Genomic DNA, 17,352 nt, shown 5'->3' with positions numbered 1-17,352 from the left:
ACTAAGATGATTGAAGGCCTGGAGACTAAAACATATGAAGAACGGTTGCAAGAACTGGGTATGACTACTCTAGAAAAAAGGACGGAGGGTGGGTGGGACATGATAACAGTTTTCCAGTATTTGAGGGGCTGCCACAAAGAAGAGGGGTCAATTTATTTTCCAAACCTGAAGGCAGGACAAGAAAAAATGGATGGAAACTAATCAAGGAGAGAAGCAACCTGGAACTAAGGAGAAGCTTCCTAACAATGAGAACAATTAACAGGTAGAACAACCTGCCTCCAGAAGTTGTGGCTGGTTCATCAACTGGAGGCTTTTAAGAAGAGACTGGACAGCCACTTGTCTGAAATGGTATAGGGTCTGCTATCTGAGCAGGGGGTCAAGCTGGAAGACCTCCAAGGTTCCTTCCAGCTCTATTCTGATTGATTGAAGTTGTTTTTGGTGTTTCTCTTTTTGTTTCTAGTGCCTGCGTCGTCCTTCAATGGCTTCGAGTCTCCCGTTGCACGCACGTTCCGGTCAGTCAGTGACACCCAGGTCTGTCTAGTCGCAACGGTTCGTCTCATTACGCCACAGTTCTTGAAGGTGCGCTAAGCTGAGAGTCATAACTATAACCAGATACAATCCAGGGGCCGTGGACAGGAGCCAGTGGAACCAGGCCAAAGCTCTCCATGAGCTCTTCCATTTGGAATCATCCCGGGATAACTTCATTAGGGATACCATTTTATTTTTTGTTTTGGAGTCAAGACATTTCTAAAAGATTAAAATGATAAAGACTTTCTTTGGGGGGGGAGGCAATATGAGCACGTTCCAAGCAAGGCTCTCTTGAAATTTTTCTAATCCAACGCTATTTTTGTTTGTCATAATACGGAGCAGCTTTCTGAAACGTGCTGATAAGGCTGCACCCTCTCAAGGAGAGACCCACGTGCGACCTTTTTTTGATATAAATAGGATTGCACTGCAGGTTTAGAGTTTTATGTAAGAAGGATGAAATTGATAATTCTGCCCTATTCACAATAAAGCGTTCTTCGTCCGTAGCAAACAAAGCAAACTCTAATTACAAATTAGAGCAGCACCAGAATGGGGAATTAAGTTTATGGTCTAGGAGAGTGGTTAGAAAAAGTAAATTAGGCAGCCTGATCAATGGTCTTGCTTGCTGGATTTGGGTTTGTGGTGGATTATATGTTTCTGGGGTGGGGGGTGTTTCGTCTCTCTGTGTGTGTATGACAGAGGAGGGGGAGAGAGAGGGGGGGGGAGAGAGACGGAAAGAGAAAACGAAGACCAATTGCCTAACCGTGTCTTCTGCCCTGCATTTGGGCAGGAACTTTGTAACGTGGAAGAATCCTGTGAAGAATTCAGCTCACGGCATAGCCTGGAATGGAAGTTTTTGTTTTTAGACCACAGGTGAGATTGTTCAGTTTATAGTTTCTCGAAGGGGTAGAAAATTGCTTGGGGGCAAGAGAAATATGGAACGTAAAAGGGACGTCAAGAGTCCGTTTGTCCCTCCCTCCCCTCCCGTCTGTCCCTCCCTCTGTCCCTCTGTCTGCCCATCATTTTGTCTGTCTGGGGACCCGTCTGTCTACCGGTCTGTCTATCAGTCCCTTTGTCTATCTTTCTGGCCATCTCTCTGTTCGCCTGTGCATTTTGTCTGCCATCTGTCCGTCTATTAGTCTGTCTGTCCATCTGTCTTCCTGTCTGTCCAGGCGCCTCTCCAACTGTCCAACTGTCTCTCTCTGTCCAATTCAATCTGATGTCTCCAATTGCCTCGTAGATGCCACCTTACAGGGCTATGGTCCTTCTGAGCCACTGGTGCCTAATTAAGCACAATTCACACATTTTGTTTACACTTGAATGAGGCCCTGGCTTTGTTGCTTCTCTGCCAAGCCAAGATTTCTGATTCTAGCCATGAATTCTGGTCCTTTGCAGTTAGGTCAGCTAGTATGTCTCTGTGTATATATTTTCTTCTTTGGGTCTCTCTGCTTTTTCCCCCAGGAATACAAAAGAAAACAATCTCAATTCCATTCTAATTATTCCTTCACTTTAATGGATGTAGTTCAAACAGAGCTGAGTCATTGCTTTCCTACTTGGAAGCCCAACCAAGAATTTGGTATTCCAAGAAGGACAGGAAGTTACAACTATCCTGAGCTATGAATAAGATGAAAGGGATGGATGGATAAATACTTTTCAGGTTGCACAGCCCTCCTGCCTTCTCATTATTCAAACAGAACATTTTTTCCCTCTTTCTTCTTGCTGCTTAAAGCTTTTTTCCCCCTTTGAAACAGCACACCCAATTCTGAAGCCATCCCTGCATCATTCTCTAGCCCGTATTTTGCAAAAACCTTACAAAAAATGTTTCCTCCATTTTTCTTGCTCCATTTGTTAAGGGAGTCACTGCTGCTATTCAGTCAGCAACACAGCTGTTAAGTGGATCTGGCTTCCCCGTTGACTTTGCTAGTCAGAAAGTTGCAAAAGGGGGGGGTCAGGTGACTCCGGGACACTGCAACTGTCTTAAGTACAGGCCAGTTGCCGAGCCTCCGAAGTTTGATCATGTGACCATGGAGATGCTGCCTTAATCCTGCCTTTTTTCTTTCTTTTTTTTTAATATGGGCCAATATGTTCATAGTAAAAAAAATGACAATAAAGGTTATCTTATCTTATCTTAAGGACTGTCTCCCTCTGCTGACTTAATAGAGAAAACCTCTTGGAGCAAAACAGGGTTGGCTCTGGAGTCAAGAAATTAAGGCAGGCCCCGGAGGCAGAATTAAATATGATATATGTATATATTACCAGGAAACAGATGTCTTTCTCTTCACTATGCAGATACGCTGGCCTGTTCTTAAGGGTAATGAGGGCAATTAAGCCATGTTTATTGGAGTTGTTTGTCCCCAGTGTTTGTCGCTGTCAGAAGGTAATTTCTCATAAATGGAAACCTTCCCTTGATAATCATCCCAGGGTTCACACAAGGTGTACATGGCACCTTTTGAGGGGGTTAGCTTGTGTGGGAGCAGAGGAGAACCAACCGTGTCTGATCTTATTTATTACATTTATATGCTGCTTGCTTCAATGTCAGGGAGGCTGACCCACAATAAAAACAGCATCATGTAGAACTCTTAAGGATGGAATAGCAAAAGAATGGTGTTTTAAGCAAGCCCCTGACTGTAGCTAGTCCTCGATTTGCGACGATTTGCTTAGTGATCGTTCAAAGGGAACTGTGGTTCAAAGTTACTGAAAAAAGGTGACTTTTCCGGATGGTTGCAGCATCTCCACGGCCACGTGATCAAAATTCAGGAGCTCGGCGAACTGGCGTGTATTTAAGACAGTTGCAAGGTCCCCGGAGGTCTTGTGATCACCATTTATAACCTCCCCATCTGGCTTCTGACAAGCAAAGTCAAATGCTTAACCACCGTGGCAAAAAAAAAAAAAATTGTTAAAATATGGCGTGACTCACTTAATAACTGCGTTGCTTAACAACAGAACTCTGAAACTCAATTCTGATCGTAAGTCAAGGGCAACCTGTAATTGCACGGCCGTCACCTTATTACATATGTGGACATTCAACATGCCTGTCCAGCTCTAAAACCCTCAAGCTTGGGCGCCAGGTGACTCATTTCCCTAATTGTTATTCCCTCAGTGCAGAGACAGAATAAACTGTTCATCACTTCCTTAGATGAAGTCAGTGCTTTGGTGCATCAGTGTTGTATACTCTGATTGGCTCTTGTGCCTTCAGGTGGAATTATTTAATAATAATAACAACAACAACAATTCTCTTATGCAGTCAGTCATCCTCCTTAGCTTTCTACACAGGCTCTCTAGCTGATCAGCCAAAAACAAATGGTGCCATTTTACCACAATAATTGAAGACTCAGCCTTGGAGTAATCCTTTTGAAGTTGGGGTGATGAGTTTGTTGGTTCTTTGGTTCCTAACTATCTTCTCCAGGGGTTTGTCTATGGACATTCTCAATCATTTCAAGTCATGCTTGTCTCAAAGATATTTTTCCAAAAGGCAACTGGACTTTTTTGGGATTTTTTTTCCCCCTTGGAAACATTTCTCTTCTCATTCAAGAACAGAAGAAGAAGGAGAAGGAGAAGGAGAACTGAAGAAGCTTCTTGGATGAAAAACGAAATATTTTCAAGGAAAAAAACCTAGAAAGTCCAGTTGCATTTGGAAAAGCATCTTTCGGATCTCCAGGGCACCTTTTTATATATCTGAAGTCTGATATGTCTTCCCATTATTAACTGCTTCAGACCAAGAAACCCAACTTCTTCCAACTGTCCTCATGAAAATTTGTAATAACACATTCCTTGGGAGTTATTTTTGCTTACCTGTTAAAGGATACACTGAAGCTTCTTCAGTTCTTCTCCTTCTTCTTCTTCAGTTCTTGAAGGAGAAGAGAAACATTTCCAAAGGAACCCCCCCCAAAAAAAAGTCCAGTTGCCTTTTGGAAAAATATCTTTGAGACATGATCTGAAATAATTGAGAATCTCCATAAATTCTATGGAGATTCTCAATCATTTCAGATCATGTTTTTTTCCAAAAGGCAACTGGGCATGGCATCATCTATGGTAGGGGTAGGCAACCTTGGCTCTTTTATGACTCGAGTCATAAAAGAGCCAAAGTTGCCTACCCCTGGTCTATAACATATAGACAATCCCCTGGAGAAGATGGTTAGCCCCAACCTTTAATAATCATAGCTTTTTTCCTTCCCTTTCTTTCTTCTAGAGCTCCACCTATAATTGGCTATTTGCCCTTTGAGGTTCTTGGGACATCTGGCTATGATTACTACCATGCTGATGACTTAGAACTTCTCGCTAGGTGCCATGAACAACGTAAGTGCCCTTGTTCACAAGAGTCATCTGGGGCATGCATACCAGCCAGGGAGGGTTTAGCTTGACCATGATTTTGTTGCACAAAATTAGAGTCGTCTCACAGATCAGGAGGTAGTAATGTGTGTAACCAGTGCCCAATTTGTTTTCTAAATTGCCATTATCCATCCTCGAACAAGTGGGAAGGAAAAAGTAGGCAAGAGTAAGCCATGATTCTTTCTGACTTGGATTTAGCTTCTCATGAAGTCAAAACGGAGATGTAATCATCAATCTACATGGTCATATTCCTGTAGAAGACTTCTCCACTAAGGTATATGAAGGAAAGATTACAGCTCTTTGCTGTGAACTAAGCTGATTTGTATAATCAACATGACTGACATGATAGCAGTCTTCTAATATTCAAGGGATTGCCACAAAGAAGAGGGGGTCCACCTATTCTCCAAAGCACCTGAAGGCAGGACAAGAAATAACAGATGGAAACCAATCAAGGAGAGAAGCAACCTAGAACTAAGGATAAATTTCTTGATACTGACAAACAATTAATCAATGTCTCCAGAAGTTACGGGTGCTCCATCACTGGAAGTTTTTAAAAAGAGATTGGACAACACAGGTTCTCCTGCTTGAGTAGGGGGTTGGACTAGAAGACCTCCAAGGTCCCTTCCAATTCTGTTAGTCTGTTATTCTGTTACCACAGAGCATGCCAGATGTTCCCACTAACCATATATCTCTGCCAATATATATTTTGTTTACAAAAATTCTCTCTTAATTCTCTTTATCTCATCTTTCTCTCCAACTGCACCATGATCTGGCCGCCCTTTTCATTATCTATTCGTGGGGTTGCAGTTCTCAGTGGCATTTCTCCTGGGTCTCTAATAACCCTTGGATGGACATCCACAGAACAGGTCAATGCCAGGAAGGAGGACACGAACCAGTGTGCCAAGCCGGGTTTAACAGAGCTTGTCTTTTGTTGTCGTTAATGCGCAGTGATGCAGTTTGGCAAAGGCAAGTCTTGCTACTACAGATTCTTGACCAAAGGCCAGCAGTGGATATGGTTACAGACCCATTATTACATCACCTACCATCAGTGGAACTCCAAGCCTGAGTTCATTGTGTGCAGCCACACGGTTGTTAGGTAAGCACACAAACTATTTGTCTGCCCTACAGAGCCTGGGCTGAAATGTGTTGTAATAGTATGCTGGAGTGTGCGCAGTTATATAAAACGATTATGATTAAAACTGAGCTGCGGAGAAGGGAAAAACAACAGGATATTTTTCTGTTGGAGGCGGCAGAAAGCTGAAAGCAATATTCTGTTGGTCCTCGACTTATAACCACAATAGAGAAAGGAAAAATCCACGTTAATGGGGTGTGGTGGTTAAGTAAAACATGCTGGCTGGGGAATCCTGGGAGTTGAGACCCCCACAACCTAATAGCCAAGGTTGAGAAACACTGATCTAAAACATGGTACATCAAATCAAGGAGACCAGAGGCGATCAAATTTATTTCTACTAACTAGAGTTAACCGTGATTTAAGGTCCAGAGGCAACAATAAATATGGGCTATGAAAAAAGAACAGAGGATGGAGATAATCTTTAAATATGCTGTTGCCCACATTCCTCTGTCTCTTCTCCCCCCCCAAAAAGCCTAGTTCTTAAATTGTGCTTAAGAATGTGGCATCAGTTGCCTGTTGGTTGCCCAGGATCATGTATTTGAGATGGATGCCTATATAAACTGGAAAAATAGTCTTTTTCCCCCAGGAAATAGTAGGCCCATTCTTTTTATTCTTTGTGGTCCTCTCAGTAAGATTTGAGGTGATTAGGAAGAGAGATAGAGAGGAGGAGAAAAGAAAGAAAAATAAAGGAAAGAAAAAGAAAGAAAGAAAGAAAGAGAGAGAGAGAAAGAAAGAAAGAAAAGCAGAGAGAAGGAAAGAGAGAGAAAGAGAAAAGGAGAAGGAGAGAGAAAGGGAAGGAAAGAAAAGAAAATGAGGAAGAGAGAGAAATAGAAAGGGAAAGAGGGAGAGAGAAAGAGAGACAAAGAAAGGGAGATATAGATCTAAATCTTATATCTTCTGGCTTTTCATAATTTTCCTAGATTTTTATTTCTATGCTGACGTGTCCTGGAGGCTTTTATTGACTGTACCCCACCCTCCTTATGCTGGTCTATAACTGTAATAAACATTTGATTTATAGGTTGATTGATGCATTATTCTGCATGGGTTTCACCCTTACCCTTTTTTTTAAAGCTATGCTGAGGTTCGAGCTGAGAGGAGAAGGGACATTTGCCTCGAGGAATCTTCTATTGAATTGGCCTCTTCATCCTTAAAGGTATTATACATTCCGAGAAAGATCCAGTAAGAGGTTTTTGGCTGTTCAAAGGTTTCGCGGCAACGGGAAACTGATGTTTTGGAAGAAGGGATTGGAGATTTTTTTTCTTCTGGTTTCTTTATATTGGTTTCCAAGTGAATCTGAAATGCACAAGAGATTTTTTTTTCCCCCCTATAAAGCTTTCTTCTGTCAACGTCTTTTCTGATGAAGTCAAACAGGCAGATGCTCTGGATTTATCCTGCCAGATCTAGTTTCCTCACCCTTCAATTATTACAGCACCACTCATCCCCAGCCAGCATGATCCATGGGAATTGCAATCGACCCGCTGGAAAAACCTGCCTTACCTTGGATGAGCAAAGGTCTGCTCCACATTTATAACAGGCCTGCAGATTAGCATTTCCCAACTTTGGCAACTTTAAGACAAGGATGGTAGAGTTCTAGCGTTCTTCAGCCAAGATAGCTAGGAATTCTGGGAGTTGAAGTCCAGCTATCTTAAAAGTTGCAAAGGCTGAGAAATGCTGCTCCAGATGTTTGATGACCAGGATCCAGGAAATTAAGTCTTCTTCTTTTTTTTTTTTAGCATCTTTTGAATGCAAAGTTCTAGGAGGCGTCCTTGGTGCTTCCAGAACCTGGTTGTTGCCTTGAAGACGTTTCATTACCCAAACTAGGTAATGTCATCAGTGCTACACCATCAGTTACCTAGTTTAATCAAGCGTCTGCAAGGAAACAACCAAGCTCAGAGAGCACCAAGGACCCCACAGTCCGCCTCCTCCTTGCACACCCCACTCCCTTCTAGCACTGATGATGTTGCCTAGTTGGGTCATGAAACATCTGCAAGAAAGCAACCAAGCTCAGAGAGCATCAAGGACCCCTCAGTTCAACCCTGAGCTACAAATATTCTCCTTTACTGAACTTCTAGGAGTTGAGCCAAGACCTTCAGCTTTCTACAGCTTGTCACTTTCCAGATGTGCTGAGCTGTTGAACTCTTATAACTATTAAGCAATTTTGCTATTGCTGAGTTATGCCTTGCCTCTAATATTATCTGTCCATAACCTTTGTGCTGATTCACCCATTGCCACAATATAAGGATGGAAAATAAAGGAATACATTATTGATCTGTTAGCTTGTTTTTTTCCTGAAAAACTGAGGCTCCTGAGCTTGGCAGATTGTCTCCCTAATCGCCTTTTCCGTTGCCTTTTATAAGAATCAATAAGGCCTCGTTGTGTCTGCTCAATTTATTGGGTCAAATTAGTCAATGCCAGTGTTTCGATAATGAGAGGCCAAACGTCACTCAGAGGGAGCTTTCTTTAATTGATCTCTAAACCTTGGACATGAAATCCAAGTGGCCTATTTTCCCCACCCTTATGAAGAAAGTTTAAAGATAGCCATCACATAAGAGAAGAGTTTTCTGGAGCGGACATTTTTTATTTTTATTTTGCAACGCCTTGAAGATTTGGCAATTCAGTTTGCTGGTTCAATTATGCCTGCCTGCCAGAGTCCAGAAAGTTTGTTTGTTTAAGTTAATTTATTTATTCATGAAGCTTGGAGAGCATTCAGCCCAAGTCTGTTACAATTCTGGATATTGATGTTAGTTCTAAAACACTGCCAATAGTTGCTTTGGTGAGTGAAGTTGATTCATATTTTCAGTGCCAGAATTGAACAAACGTAGACTGGAAGTGTGAGAAGGTTTGCAGTAGTAATCATGGCTTCTTGACTTGGTCAACAGTTCAGTAAAGAGACACTGTCTGAATTCTACCGCAAGCTTCACTCCAGTTGGCCAACATCATAAAGAACCACATAGAAGAGAGCTAGAAGAATGGTCTTCTTCTAGTTGTCTATGGAGATTCTTAGTCATCCACATCCTGGTTGTCCCAAAGGTGCTTTTTCAAAAGTCAACTGGACTTTGTTTTTCCTTGAAAATGTTTTGCTTCTCATCCAAGAAGCTTCTCCAGTTCTGAAGAAGCTTCTTGGATGAAAAGCGGAATGTTTTCAAGGAAAAACAAAGAAAGTCCAATTGCTTTTTGGAAAAAAAAAGCAGGTTTTGGCTCCTCCTTTAGCTAAAATCTTCTCCACATGTGCTGCACAGGATGTTCTCTTCTGAAAATAACTCATCACCAGCAGAACAGTCAAATTTGATGAACAGAAAGTCGACAAAATGATTTAAAATGGACAATCTTTGTTTAGGATTCTCAGAATCTTGGAAGTCACTTTCTGGAAGAAAAAATACTTGTACAGTTGCTGTGTATTTATTTTTTTTTAAGGTTCAAGTTGGTTTTCTTTTCCTAAGATGATGACCGTCAGCTTTCTTGCATTTCCAGAGTCAAGAGGATTATATCAACACCCAACACTGTGTGCCCACTAACCAAGAAGTCAGCCGGGAAGGTGTATCCGTGTCTTCTCACAGTTCCCGCCGATCTTCACATACAGCGCTCTCTGACTCTGCATGTAGGGGTCACATCTGACACACTTTCCCCTTGTGAAACCAAGGGGAAGTTTAATGCTCAAGAATAGCATCAGAGGGACCTTTGGCTGTCTGTCTTTCTAGTGTCTGTTCCTTGATAATCTTATGAGGAGCCATTCCACCTTGTTATGCTGCAAAGGCCCTAGTCTAGTAGAACAAGGAACTCATTGGCTTTCTAAATTATCACACTCCTCATTCCTAGCATGGCCAAAACCCATAATCATAAAATCATGTGTGGTTTTCACCTCTTCCCAAATTGGTTTGTTTTCTGCAGCCACCTCATCCATGCGGCACACTGATGCCAGCACTCCGACGCGGCAAGCCTTATCATTGGGGCCACCGGACAAGGTCTCCTTACGGCTCGCCTCCAGCGGCAACACCCAGGTAAGGCACAGCATCCATTAATGAGAAATTGCTCATTTTAAAAAAAATTATCTTGGGTAACAAAGTCCCAAATATTGTCCCAGCTTTGAGATGGTCTTGAACAATGAAGCTATGTGTGAAACATGAATTAAACTGAACACTGCAGAAGGCCGCAATCATTCATTCCTGCAGTGGATGGATTGTGATGTCTTTTTTTCCCTTGTTTTCTTCTTAATAGGGCATCATAACTCCCTCCGACCATCTTGTACAGCATCACATGACACAGCCCGCTGTACCTGCACAACAAACGGTGATGGTATGTTGTCCCCAATGCAAAGCAATGTCAGATATGCTTTGTAGCCAAGGAGAGATCCTTCCTTCCTTGTAATCTGAATAACTCGATACGACATAGGTCAGCTTGGAGCCAGGCTTTCTTGCTGCTGCTTTGGGTCTTTAAAAAGTGTCAACATCTGAAGCATGGGAGATGTGACACCCTCTGTGGTAGGAAACTTGATCTTGGATTGGAAGTGAGCGAAGAAAGTCATAATGTCGTGGTTTTCGGTGGGCTTTTCCAGCCCAGAAAAGAACACACAAAAAAAGATGCTGAGGTCCTAGAAAGGGTGCAGAGAGGAGCATCAAAGATGATCAGGGGTCTGGAGGCTAAACCGTATGATGAATAGCTAGGGGAACTAGGTATGTGTAGCCTGATGAAGAGAAGGCTTCAGGGAGACCTTGATAGTATCTTCCAATACTTGAAGGGCTGTCACAGGGAAAAGGGATCGATTTATTCTCCAACGATCCTAAGGGCAGGACAAGAAGCAAAGGATGGGAGTTCCTCAGAGGAAGATCCAACCTGGAAATAAGAAGGAGTCTCCTGACCAGGAGAGTAATTAATCAGTGGAACAGCTTGCCTCCTGGGGTTGTGAGCGCTCCATTGCTGGAGTTTTTCAAGAAAAGATTGGACAGCTATTTGACCTGGGTGATGTAGAGACTCCTGCCTTGGGGTTGGAGCAGAAGACATCTGAGTCCCTTCCAGCCCTGTGATTCTACATCTCGGGACATTGTAAAGATGATCCATCGATTTTGGTTAGATATCAGTCCATTTCATCAGCTGTGGGGGGAAAAGAGCATTAAGCTCAGCCGTTGTTGGGAAGGAAGGAAAAGGGAGGTAAGGAAATGAGAAGCAGTGACGATGCTTCGCTGCAGTAGTGAGGAGACCTTAATATTTGCTCAGGGGAGTAGTTAGCGCAGGTGCTGTACGTAGAGGGTGGTGAGAGCAGTTATTTTTGCGAAATGTGGTTCGAGTCAGTCTTGTGTTCGCAGCCAGGCTACCATTTCCCAACGCAAATGGGGATGATGCACCAGCTAAAGGAACAGTTGGAAGAGCGGACGCGTATATTGCAAGCCGACATCAAGACTCAACAAGAGGAACTGCATGTAATCAAGGAGCAGTTGCAACTCGTGCATGACTCCAATTTGCAGGTATCTTGGTCAGGCTGCTTTAGCAGGAGACTCTTCTCTCCCTGGTTGACCTTGATTAACCTCCGAAGCTCAAGCTCCCACTACTCCTCCTTCTCCACCACTCCTTCTCCTTCTCCTTCTTTTCTCGACCACTTCTCCTCCTCCTCCACCACCACCACCATTCCTTCTCTCCTCCTCCTCCTTCTCTACCATTCCTTCGCCCTTCTCGACCACTTCTCCTCCTCCTCCTCCACCACCACTACCATTTCTTCTCCTTTCCTCCTCCTCCTCTTCCCCCTCTTCCTCCTCCCCCTCCCCCCTCTAACACACCAGCTTCTCCGGGTGCCTGAAATTTTGGATTGCTGTTGAGAGAGAACATTTGTTAGATAGTTTGACTTCAACTGAGTGGTAATTATCTTCTCGCCCAGAAGGTTCAAGATTGAGTGTTCAGCATCTTCAGAGAGCTCTGAGTAAATTCTCTATAAGAAATCCCTGAGATGCATCACCCATTGTGGCAGCTTCTGACATAAATCTCAGCCAACGTCTCAGGTCTATGCTTCATAACTTCAGATTATTCATATACCTGGCTTAGCAAAAACAATTCTTAAAACTAGGAGGCTGTTCTCTACGTATAATTTCTGGCCATTTTTTTTTTAAAAAAATAACAGCGTATAGGTTTTCTAGCAAATCACGTTAACACCTATTCTGTAAAGGTTCGGTTTTAATTTTGGAGCATTGATATTGATAATTGGCAAAGGCTGGCTGACCTCTAGTGGATATTCTCTCCATAGTTCCATGTAGTAATTCTGAATTGCTTGTTTTTTCAATTCTTAAACTGTAGGGGAATTTCCTTGCCCCAAAGTCACAGAAACCTTTTGGGTTTGTGTCCTTCTTTAAATTCCTCTCTTTTCCCTCAAAGCAATGTTTTGAGGTGTTTCCAAGACTACAAAAATGTCCTTTGTCTTGGTGTCCCAACTGGAACAATCTCTCTCTCTCTCTTTCACACCAGTCCACACAAAAATCTACTAACACCAAAGCTGCTATTCATTGTGCCCTTTTCTCCCAATTTGTGTCTTCTGCCATGCCTTTCTTGGCAAAGACATTCTCAACAAGTCGGTTTTCTGTTGCCTTCACTTCCCCCCCCCCCTCGTTCACCTTTTGCAGAAGGTCGGAAAATACGAATGTTGACTATGACTATTAACTGGGCTCTAGTTTGCCTCGTGAGGTTCACATAAAATTCTGCTCTTGAGGCTTCCTAGTGACCCTTTGACCGTCCTCGCTTGTCCAACAGATATTCATGCAGCAGTCCATGCCTTTGGTCTTCAACACTGTGCAGTCCCAACAGAGTCCAAGGCGGCAGTCAACGGGAGCGATCTTAGGGAACAGGTCAGCTGCTCCCAAGAAGTCCCAACAGCAGCAAAGCATCATGGGATCAAAGCAGTTTGGTGGCGCTCCCTTGGCCTCCCAGCCATCCTTCCTCAGGGAACCTTGTGTCACAACAACTCAGGTAATTCCCCCCCCCATTTTTAAAAATTATTACGATTGGTGTAGTGGGGGCCCTTGGTGGTCTTTGAGCTTGGTGGTTTCTTTGCAGACGTCTCATTACCCAACTAGGCAACATCATCAGTGCTAGGAGTGGTGTTTGCTCTCATTTTATATACTAGTGGCTTGGTGGGGGTATAAGCAGAGAGCAAACCCTTCTCCCTTCTAGCACTGATGATGTTACCTAGTTGGGTCATGAAACGTCTGCAAGAAAACAACCCAGCTCAGAGAGCACCAAGGACCCCATAGTCTTCCTCCTCCTCCTCCTCTCCACACACCCCACTTTCTTCTAGCACTGATGATATTACCCAGTTGAGTCATGAAATGTCTGCAAGAAAACAATCCGACTCAAGAGAGCACCAAGGACTCCTGATTTTGACCCTGAGCTACAAATATTTTCTCCTATCGATTAGTGAGGTCCTATATGATTTCCCCACCCAACGCTAGTCAGGCAACCTATAATTATAGGATTACTTTCTCCTGGATAGTCCCATCAAATGGTGATTACAAACCAAGGTCAGAAAGGACTCAAAACCAGACAAGATACAGTTCTGATCATTTTCCATCGATGAGAAATAACTTGCTAGGAGGGAAACTGCAAAATACGAATTAGACGAGGAAAGGGAAATTCATTGAGAATTCACTTATCAACCTCCTTTCTTAGCAACAGAGATTCTGGTCAGAAGTGGAGGACTATCAGTATCTTGTGGGTTCTGAATCCATTCCCTCGTCCCTGCAGCCTGCAAAACTCCTGCTGAAGCATTTGTGTTTTTATTTCAGGGGCAGCCACAACAGCGAAAACATGTGGGGAGAGGAAGCCAGGCCAGGCCGGTGTGCAGGCCCGTCCAGATGAGCATTTCCATGCCTGTCTACAACAACCCCATGGTTTTTACTCAAACAGGCCCTCTCACTGTGCCCTCTCCAATGCCACCAGAACTGGGTGAACATCCACAACCATCTGATTACAACCCAGATGGAAACTTAAGGTACGGATGAAGAGAGACCCTGAGAACTGAGGAGGAACTCTATCCCAAAGACGCTTTTTTCAGGAGGCAACAGGACTTCCTTTTTTTTTCTTTGAAGACATTTCGCTTCTCATCCAAGAAACTTCTTCAGCTCTGCCTGGATGGTGGGGAATGGGAAGATTTATACTCCTTGCAGATAGCTGGTCATTTGCCTTCTTTTAGGGAGTCGTTGAGGCCACCTGGACATAGATAAACCTCCAAGTGGCCACAACGACTCCCTAAAAAGAAGGCAAATGACCAGCAGTCTGCAAGGAGTATAAATCCTTCCACCCTCCACCAACCAGTCAGAGCTGAAGAAGCTTCTTGGATGAGAAGTGAAACGTCTTCAAAGAAAAACAAGGAAGTCCAGTTGCCTCGGGAAAAAGCATCTTTGGGATAACCGTGACCTGGATGACTGAGAATCTCCACAGATAGGAAGAATTCTAGTTTGGGTGGCAAAGTGCCCCTCAGTTTAACCTGCCGGAAATGAAGAATATAATGTTCCAAATGGTGCCTTCTTTGATCAGCTGGACCTCCATCAAGCACTGTGGTCCCAAATGGGATGCAACTTGCATGAAATCGTTCAGGCACCAGCTCTCTTAATTTTCTCACAGTTGTGTTGGGTGTGCTGTTTTTCTTCTTCCCAGGATGTTGTTAGATCAACCTGTGCAGCCGTTGATGCCCAGCGCGAGTGGGAACAATCACACCTCCCAAAGTAGTAGACCGCAGACCAAGTAAGCCATCCTCCTCTCAGGATACCTCTACCTTGACAAACTGAAGGTGAAGTGGACCAACTCCCAGAATTCTAAGCCATAGCTATGCTGGCTCTGGGATTCTGGGAGTTGAAGTCCATATACCTGGGAATGGCCCAGAGTGGGAAATCTTGCTCTACTGAGTAAATGTAAATTCTGTAGAATTTTCTAGAACGTAAGAAAAGACTTGTGCGTTGTGATGCCAGACCTGTAGGGTTCTCCAGACCTAAAGATAGGGTTAGGATTAGAACAGGGGTCTCCAAGCTTGGCAACTTTAAGACTTGTGGACTTCAACTCCCAGAAGTTAGCTGGAGAATTCTGGGAGTTGGTCCACAAGGCTTAAAATTGCCAAAGTTGGAGACCCCTGTTCTATTTAAAGGCCCATCTAAAGACACGATAGCAGCGTTCCAATATTTGAAAGGCTGTCACAGTGAGAAGGAGATCAACCTATTTTCCAAAGCACCTGAAGGCCAGACCAGGAATAACGTATGGAAACTGATCAAGGAGAGATTCAACTTAGAAAGATGACCTCCAAGGTTCCTTCCAACTTTACTACTATTACTATAAGGAAACATTTTCTGACACTGAGAACAATCAACCAATGGAACGTATTATCTTCAGAAGTTGTGGGAGCTTCATCGCTGGAAGCTTTCAAGAGACTGGACTGCCCTCTGTCACAAATGGTGTAGAGTCTCTTGCTTGGGCGGGGATGGGAGGTGGGGTTTGGACTAGATCCCTTCCAACTCTAATTCTATTTCCATTTCATTCCATATTTTCTATTCTATTCTATTCTATTCTATTCTATTCTATTCTATTCTATTCTTATGTTTCTATTCTATTCTTATTATTTGTTTCTATTCTATTCTTATTCTATTCTTATTTGTTTCTATTCTATTCTATTCTATTCTTATTTGTTTCTATTCTACTCTATTCTATTCTATTCTTGTTTCTATTCTATTCTATTCTTATTTGTTTCTATTCTATTCTATTCTATTCTTATGTTTCTATTCTATTCTTATTCTATTCTTATTTGTTTCTATTCTATTCTATTCTATTCTTATTTGTTTCTATTCTACTCTATTCTATTCTATTCTTGTTTCTATTCTATTCTATTCTATTCTTATTTGTTTCTATTCTACTCTATTCTATTCTATTCTTGTTTCTATTCTATTCTATTCTTATTTGTTTCTATTCTATTCTATTCTATTCTTATGTTTCTATTCTATTCTTATTCTATTCTTATTTGTTTCTATTCTATTCTATTCTATTCTTATTTGTTTCTATTCTACTCTATTCTATTCTATTCTTGTTTCTATTCTATTCTATTCTATTCTATTCTATTCTATTCTATTCTGTTCTATTCTATTCTATTCTATTCTATTCTATTCATTGTCTGAGCCTCTCCACGAGGTCCAGCTATCTCATATGGATGTGGGAGGAAAGCTTCAACTTCCGTCTCTTCACAAAGTTTTGCACTTTTCCCCTTGGAAGGTTTACTCAAGAGGCACAGAGTCTGCCTTCTGACGTACAGCTGCAGCCCGTCACCTGCACGGCCATCCGGCCCCCTGTCCCATCCCCTGGCTTTGCCCCCTCGGTGATGATTCCCCACCCAAGCGTGACCGTCCCACAGAGCCACCCGGCCAGCACCCTCCACCAGTGGCCACCACAGCCAGTGCAACAGCATCACCTTTACCTCCAGGTAATTGTTTCTGCAAGGTGCGACCGTCGATATGCATAGTGCGTGACTTAAACTTTTGTTTAGGGACCGAAGTTACAATGGCCCCGGAAAAAAGTGACGTTTGTCAGGCAGTTCCAGGGTCACATGATCAAAATTCAATTGCTTGGCCACTGGCTCGTATCCGGGGGGGGGGGGTGTCACACGATCCCCTTTGGCAACTTTACGACAATCAAACTCAGTGGGGGAAGCCAGAGTCACATAACAGCCGTGTTAGTAACTTGACAATCGCAGTGATTCGCTTAACAAACTGTGGCAAGAAATGTCGTAGAATGGTGCAAAGCTCCCTTAGCCACTGTCTCACTTAGCAACGGAAATGAGCTGAATTCTAGTCGTAAGTCGGAGACTCCTTGTAAAGGCTAATGATGGGAGGAAGAGATGAAACAAAAAGTCTTAGGTTAGATAAAGCTGGACCAAACCCAAAACCTGGAGCGTTGCGATCGCTTTGGAAATAATATTGAGCTATAGAAGGAGATACAATATTGAGCTATAGAAGGAAATAAAAATTTCAGAATTCTGGAAGGAGAAGCCCCCCCTCATCTTAAAGTTGCCAAAGGCGAGAAACACGCCTGTAGGTAATTATTCACTTCCATTTGGCGCTATTTGCTGTTGATGGCAATACCTAAAACTGTACTCTTCCAGAATTTGAGGGGCTGCCACAAAGAAGAGGGAGTCAAATTATTCCCCAAAGTGCCAGAAAGCAAATCAAGAAACAATGGATGGAAACTAATCGAGAGAAGCAACCTGGAGTTAAAACAGAAACTTCCTAACAGTGAGGAGTTAGCCAGTGGAACAGCTGGCCTCCAGAGGTTGTGGGGGCTCCATCACTGGAGGCTTTTAACAAGAGACTGGACAGTCACTTGTCTGAAATGGTATAAGTTTTCCTGCTTGATCA

The 17,352-nt window shown here is 43.0% G+C and overlaps 1 protein-coding gene across 4 annotated transcripts in view; it reads left to right on the top strand.

Annotated features, from left to right (window-relative positions):
* PASD1 (PAS domain containing repressor 1) overlaps positions 1 to 17,352 on the top strand; it is a 51,757-nt gene that overhangs the window by 31,337 nt on the left and 3,068 nt on the right. For 3 of the 4 annotated variants that reach the window (XM_039354678.1, XM_039354676.1, XM_039354677.1), the window contains 13 exons: positions 461 to 579; positions 1,316 to 1,398; positions 4,715 to 4,821; positions 5,803 to 5,950; positions 7,058 to 7,139; positions 9,458 to 9,584; positions 9,875 to 9,984; positions 10,202 to 10,279; positions 11,287 to 11,445; positions 12,716 to 12,931; positions 13,747 to 13,952; positions 14,618 to 14,704; positions 16,214 to 16,421. In XM_039354678.1, the coding sequence (XP_039210612.1) occupies positions 461 to 579; positions 1,316 to 1,398; positions 4,715 to 4,821; positions 5,803 to 5,950; positions 7,058 to 7,139; positions 9,458 to 9,584; positions 9,875 to 9,984; positions 10,202 to 10,279; positions 11,287 to 11,445; positions 12,716 to 12,931; positions 13,747 to 13,952; positions 14,618 to 14,704; positions 16,214 to 16,421 (1,730 nt within the window). The remainder of the gene's footprint in view (positions 1 to 460; positions 580 to 1,315; positions 1,399 to 4,714; positions 4,822 to 5,802; positions 5,951 to 7,057; positions 7,140 to 9,457; positions 9,585 to 9,874; positions 9,985 to 10,201; positions 10,280 to 11,286; positions 11,446 to 12,715; positions 12,932 to 13,746; positions 13,953 to 14,617; positions 14,705 to 16,213; positions 16,422 to 17,352) is intronic. The other variant, XM_039354679.1, reaches the window with a different exon arrangement.

Source organism: Crotalus tigris, unplaced genomic scaffold (assembly GCF_016545835.1).
Source record: "Crotalus tigris isolate CLP2741 ecotype Arizona unplaced genomic scaffold, ASM1654583v1 scf7180000018585.330925593:3314079, whole genome shotgun sequence".
In the NCBI taxonomy this organism is placed as follows: domain Eukaryota; kingdom Metazoa; phylum Chordata; class Lepidosauria; order Squamata; family Viperidae; genus Crotalus; species Crotalus tigris.
The sequence above is the reverse complement of the archived record's forward strand: the minus strand, read 5'-3'. Positions and strand labels throughout refer to the sequence as shown.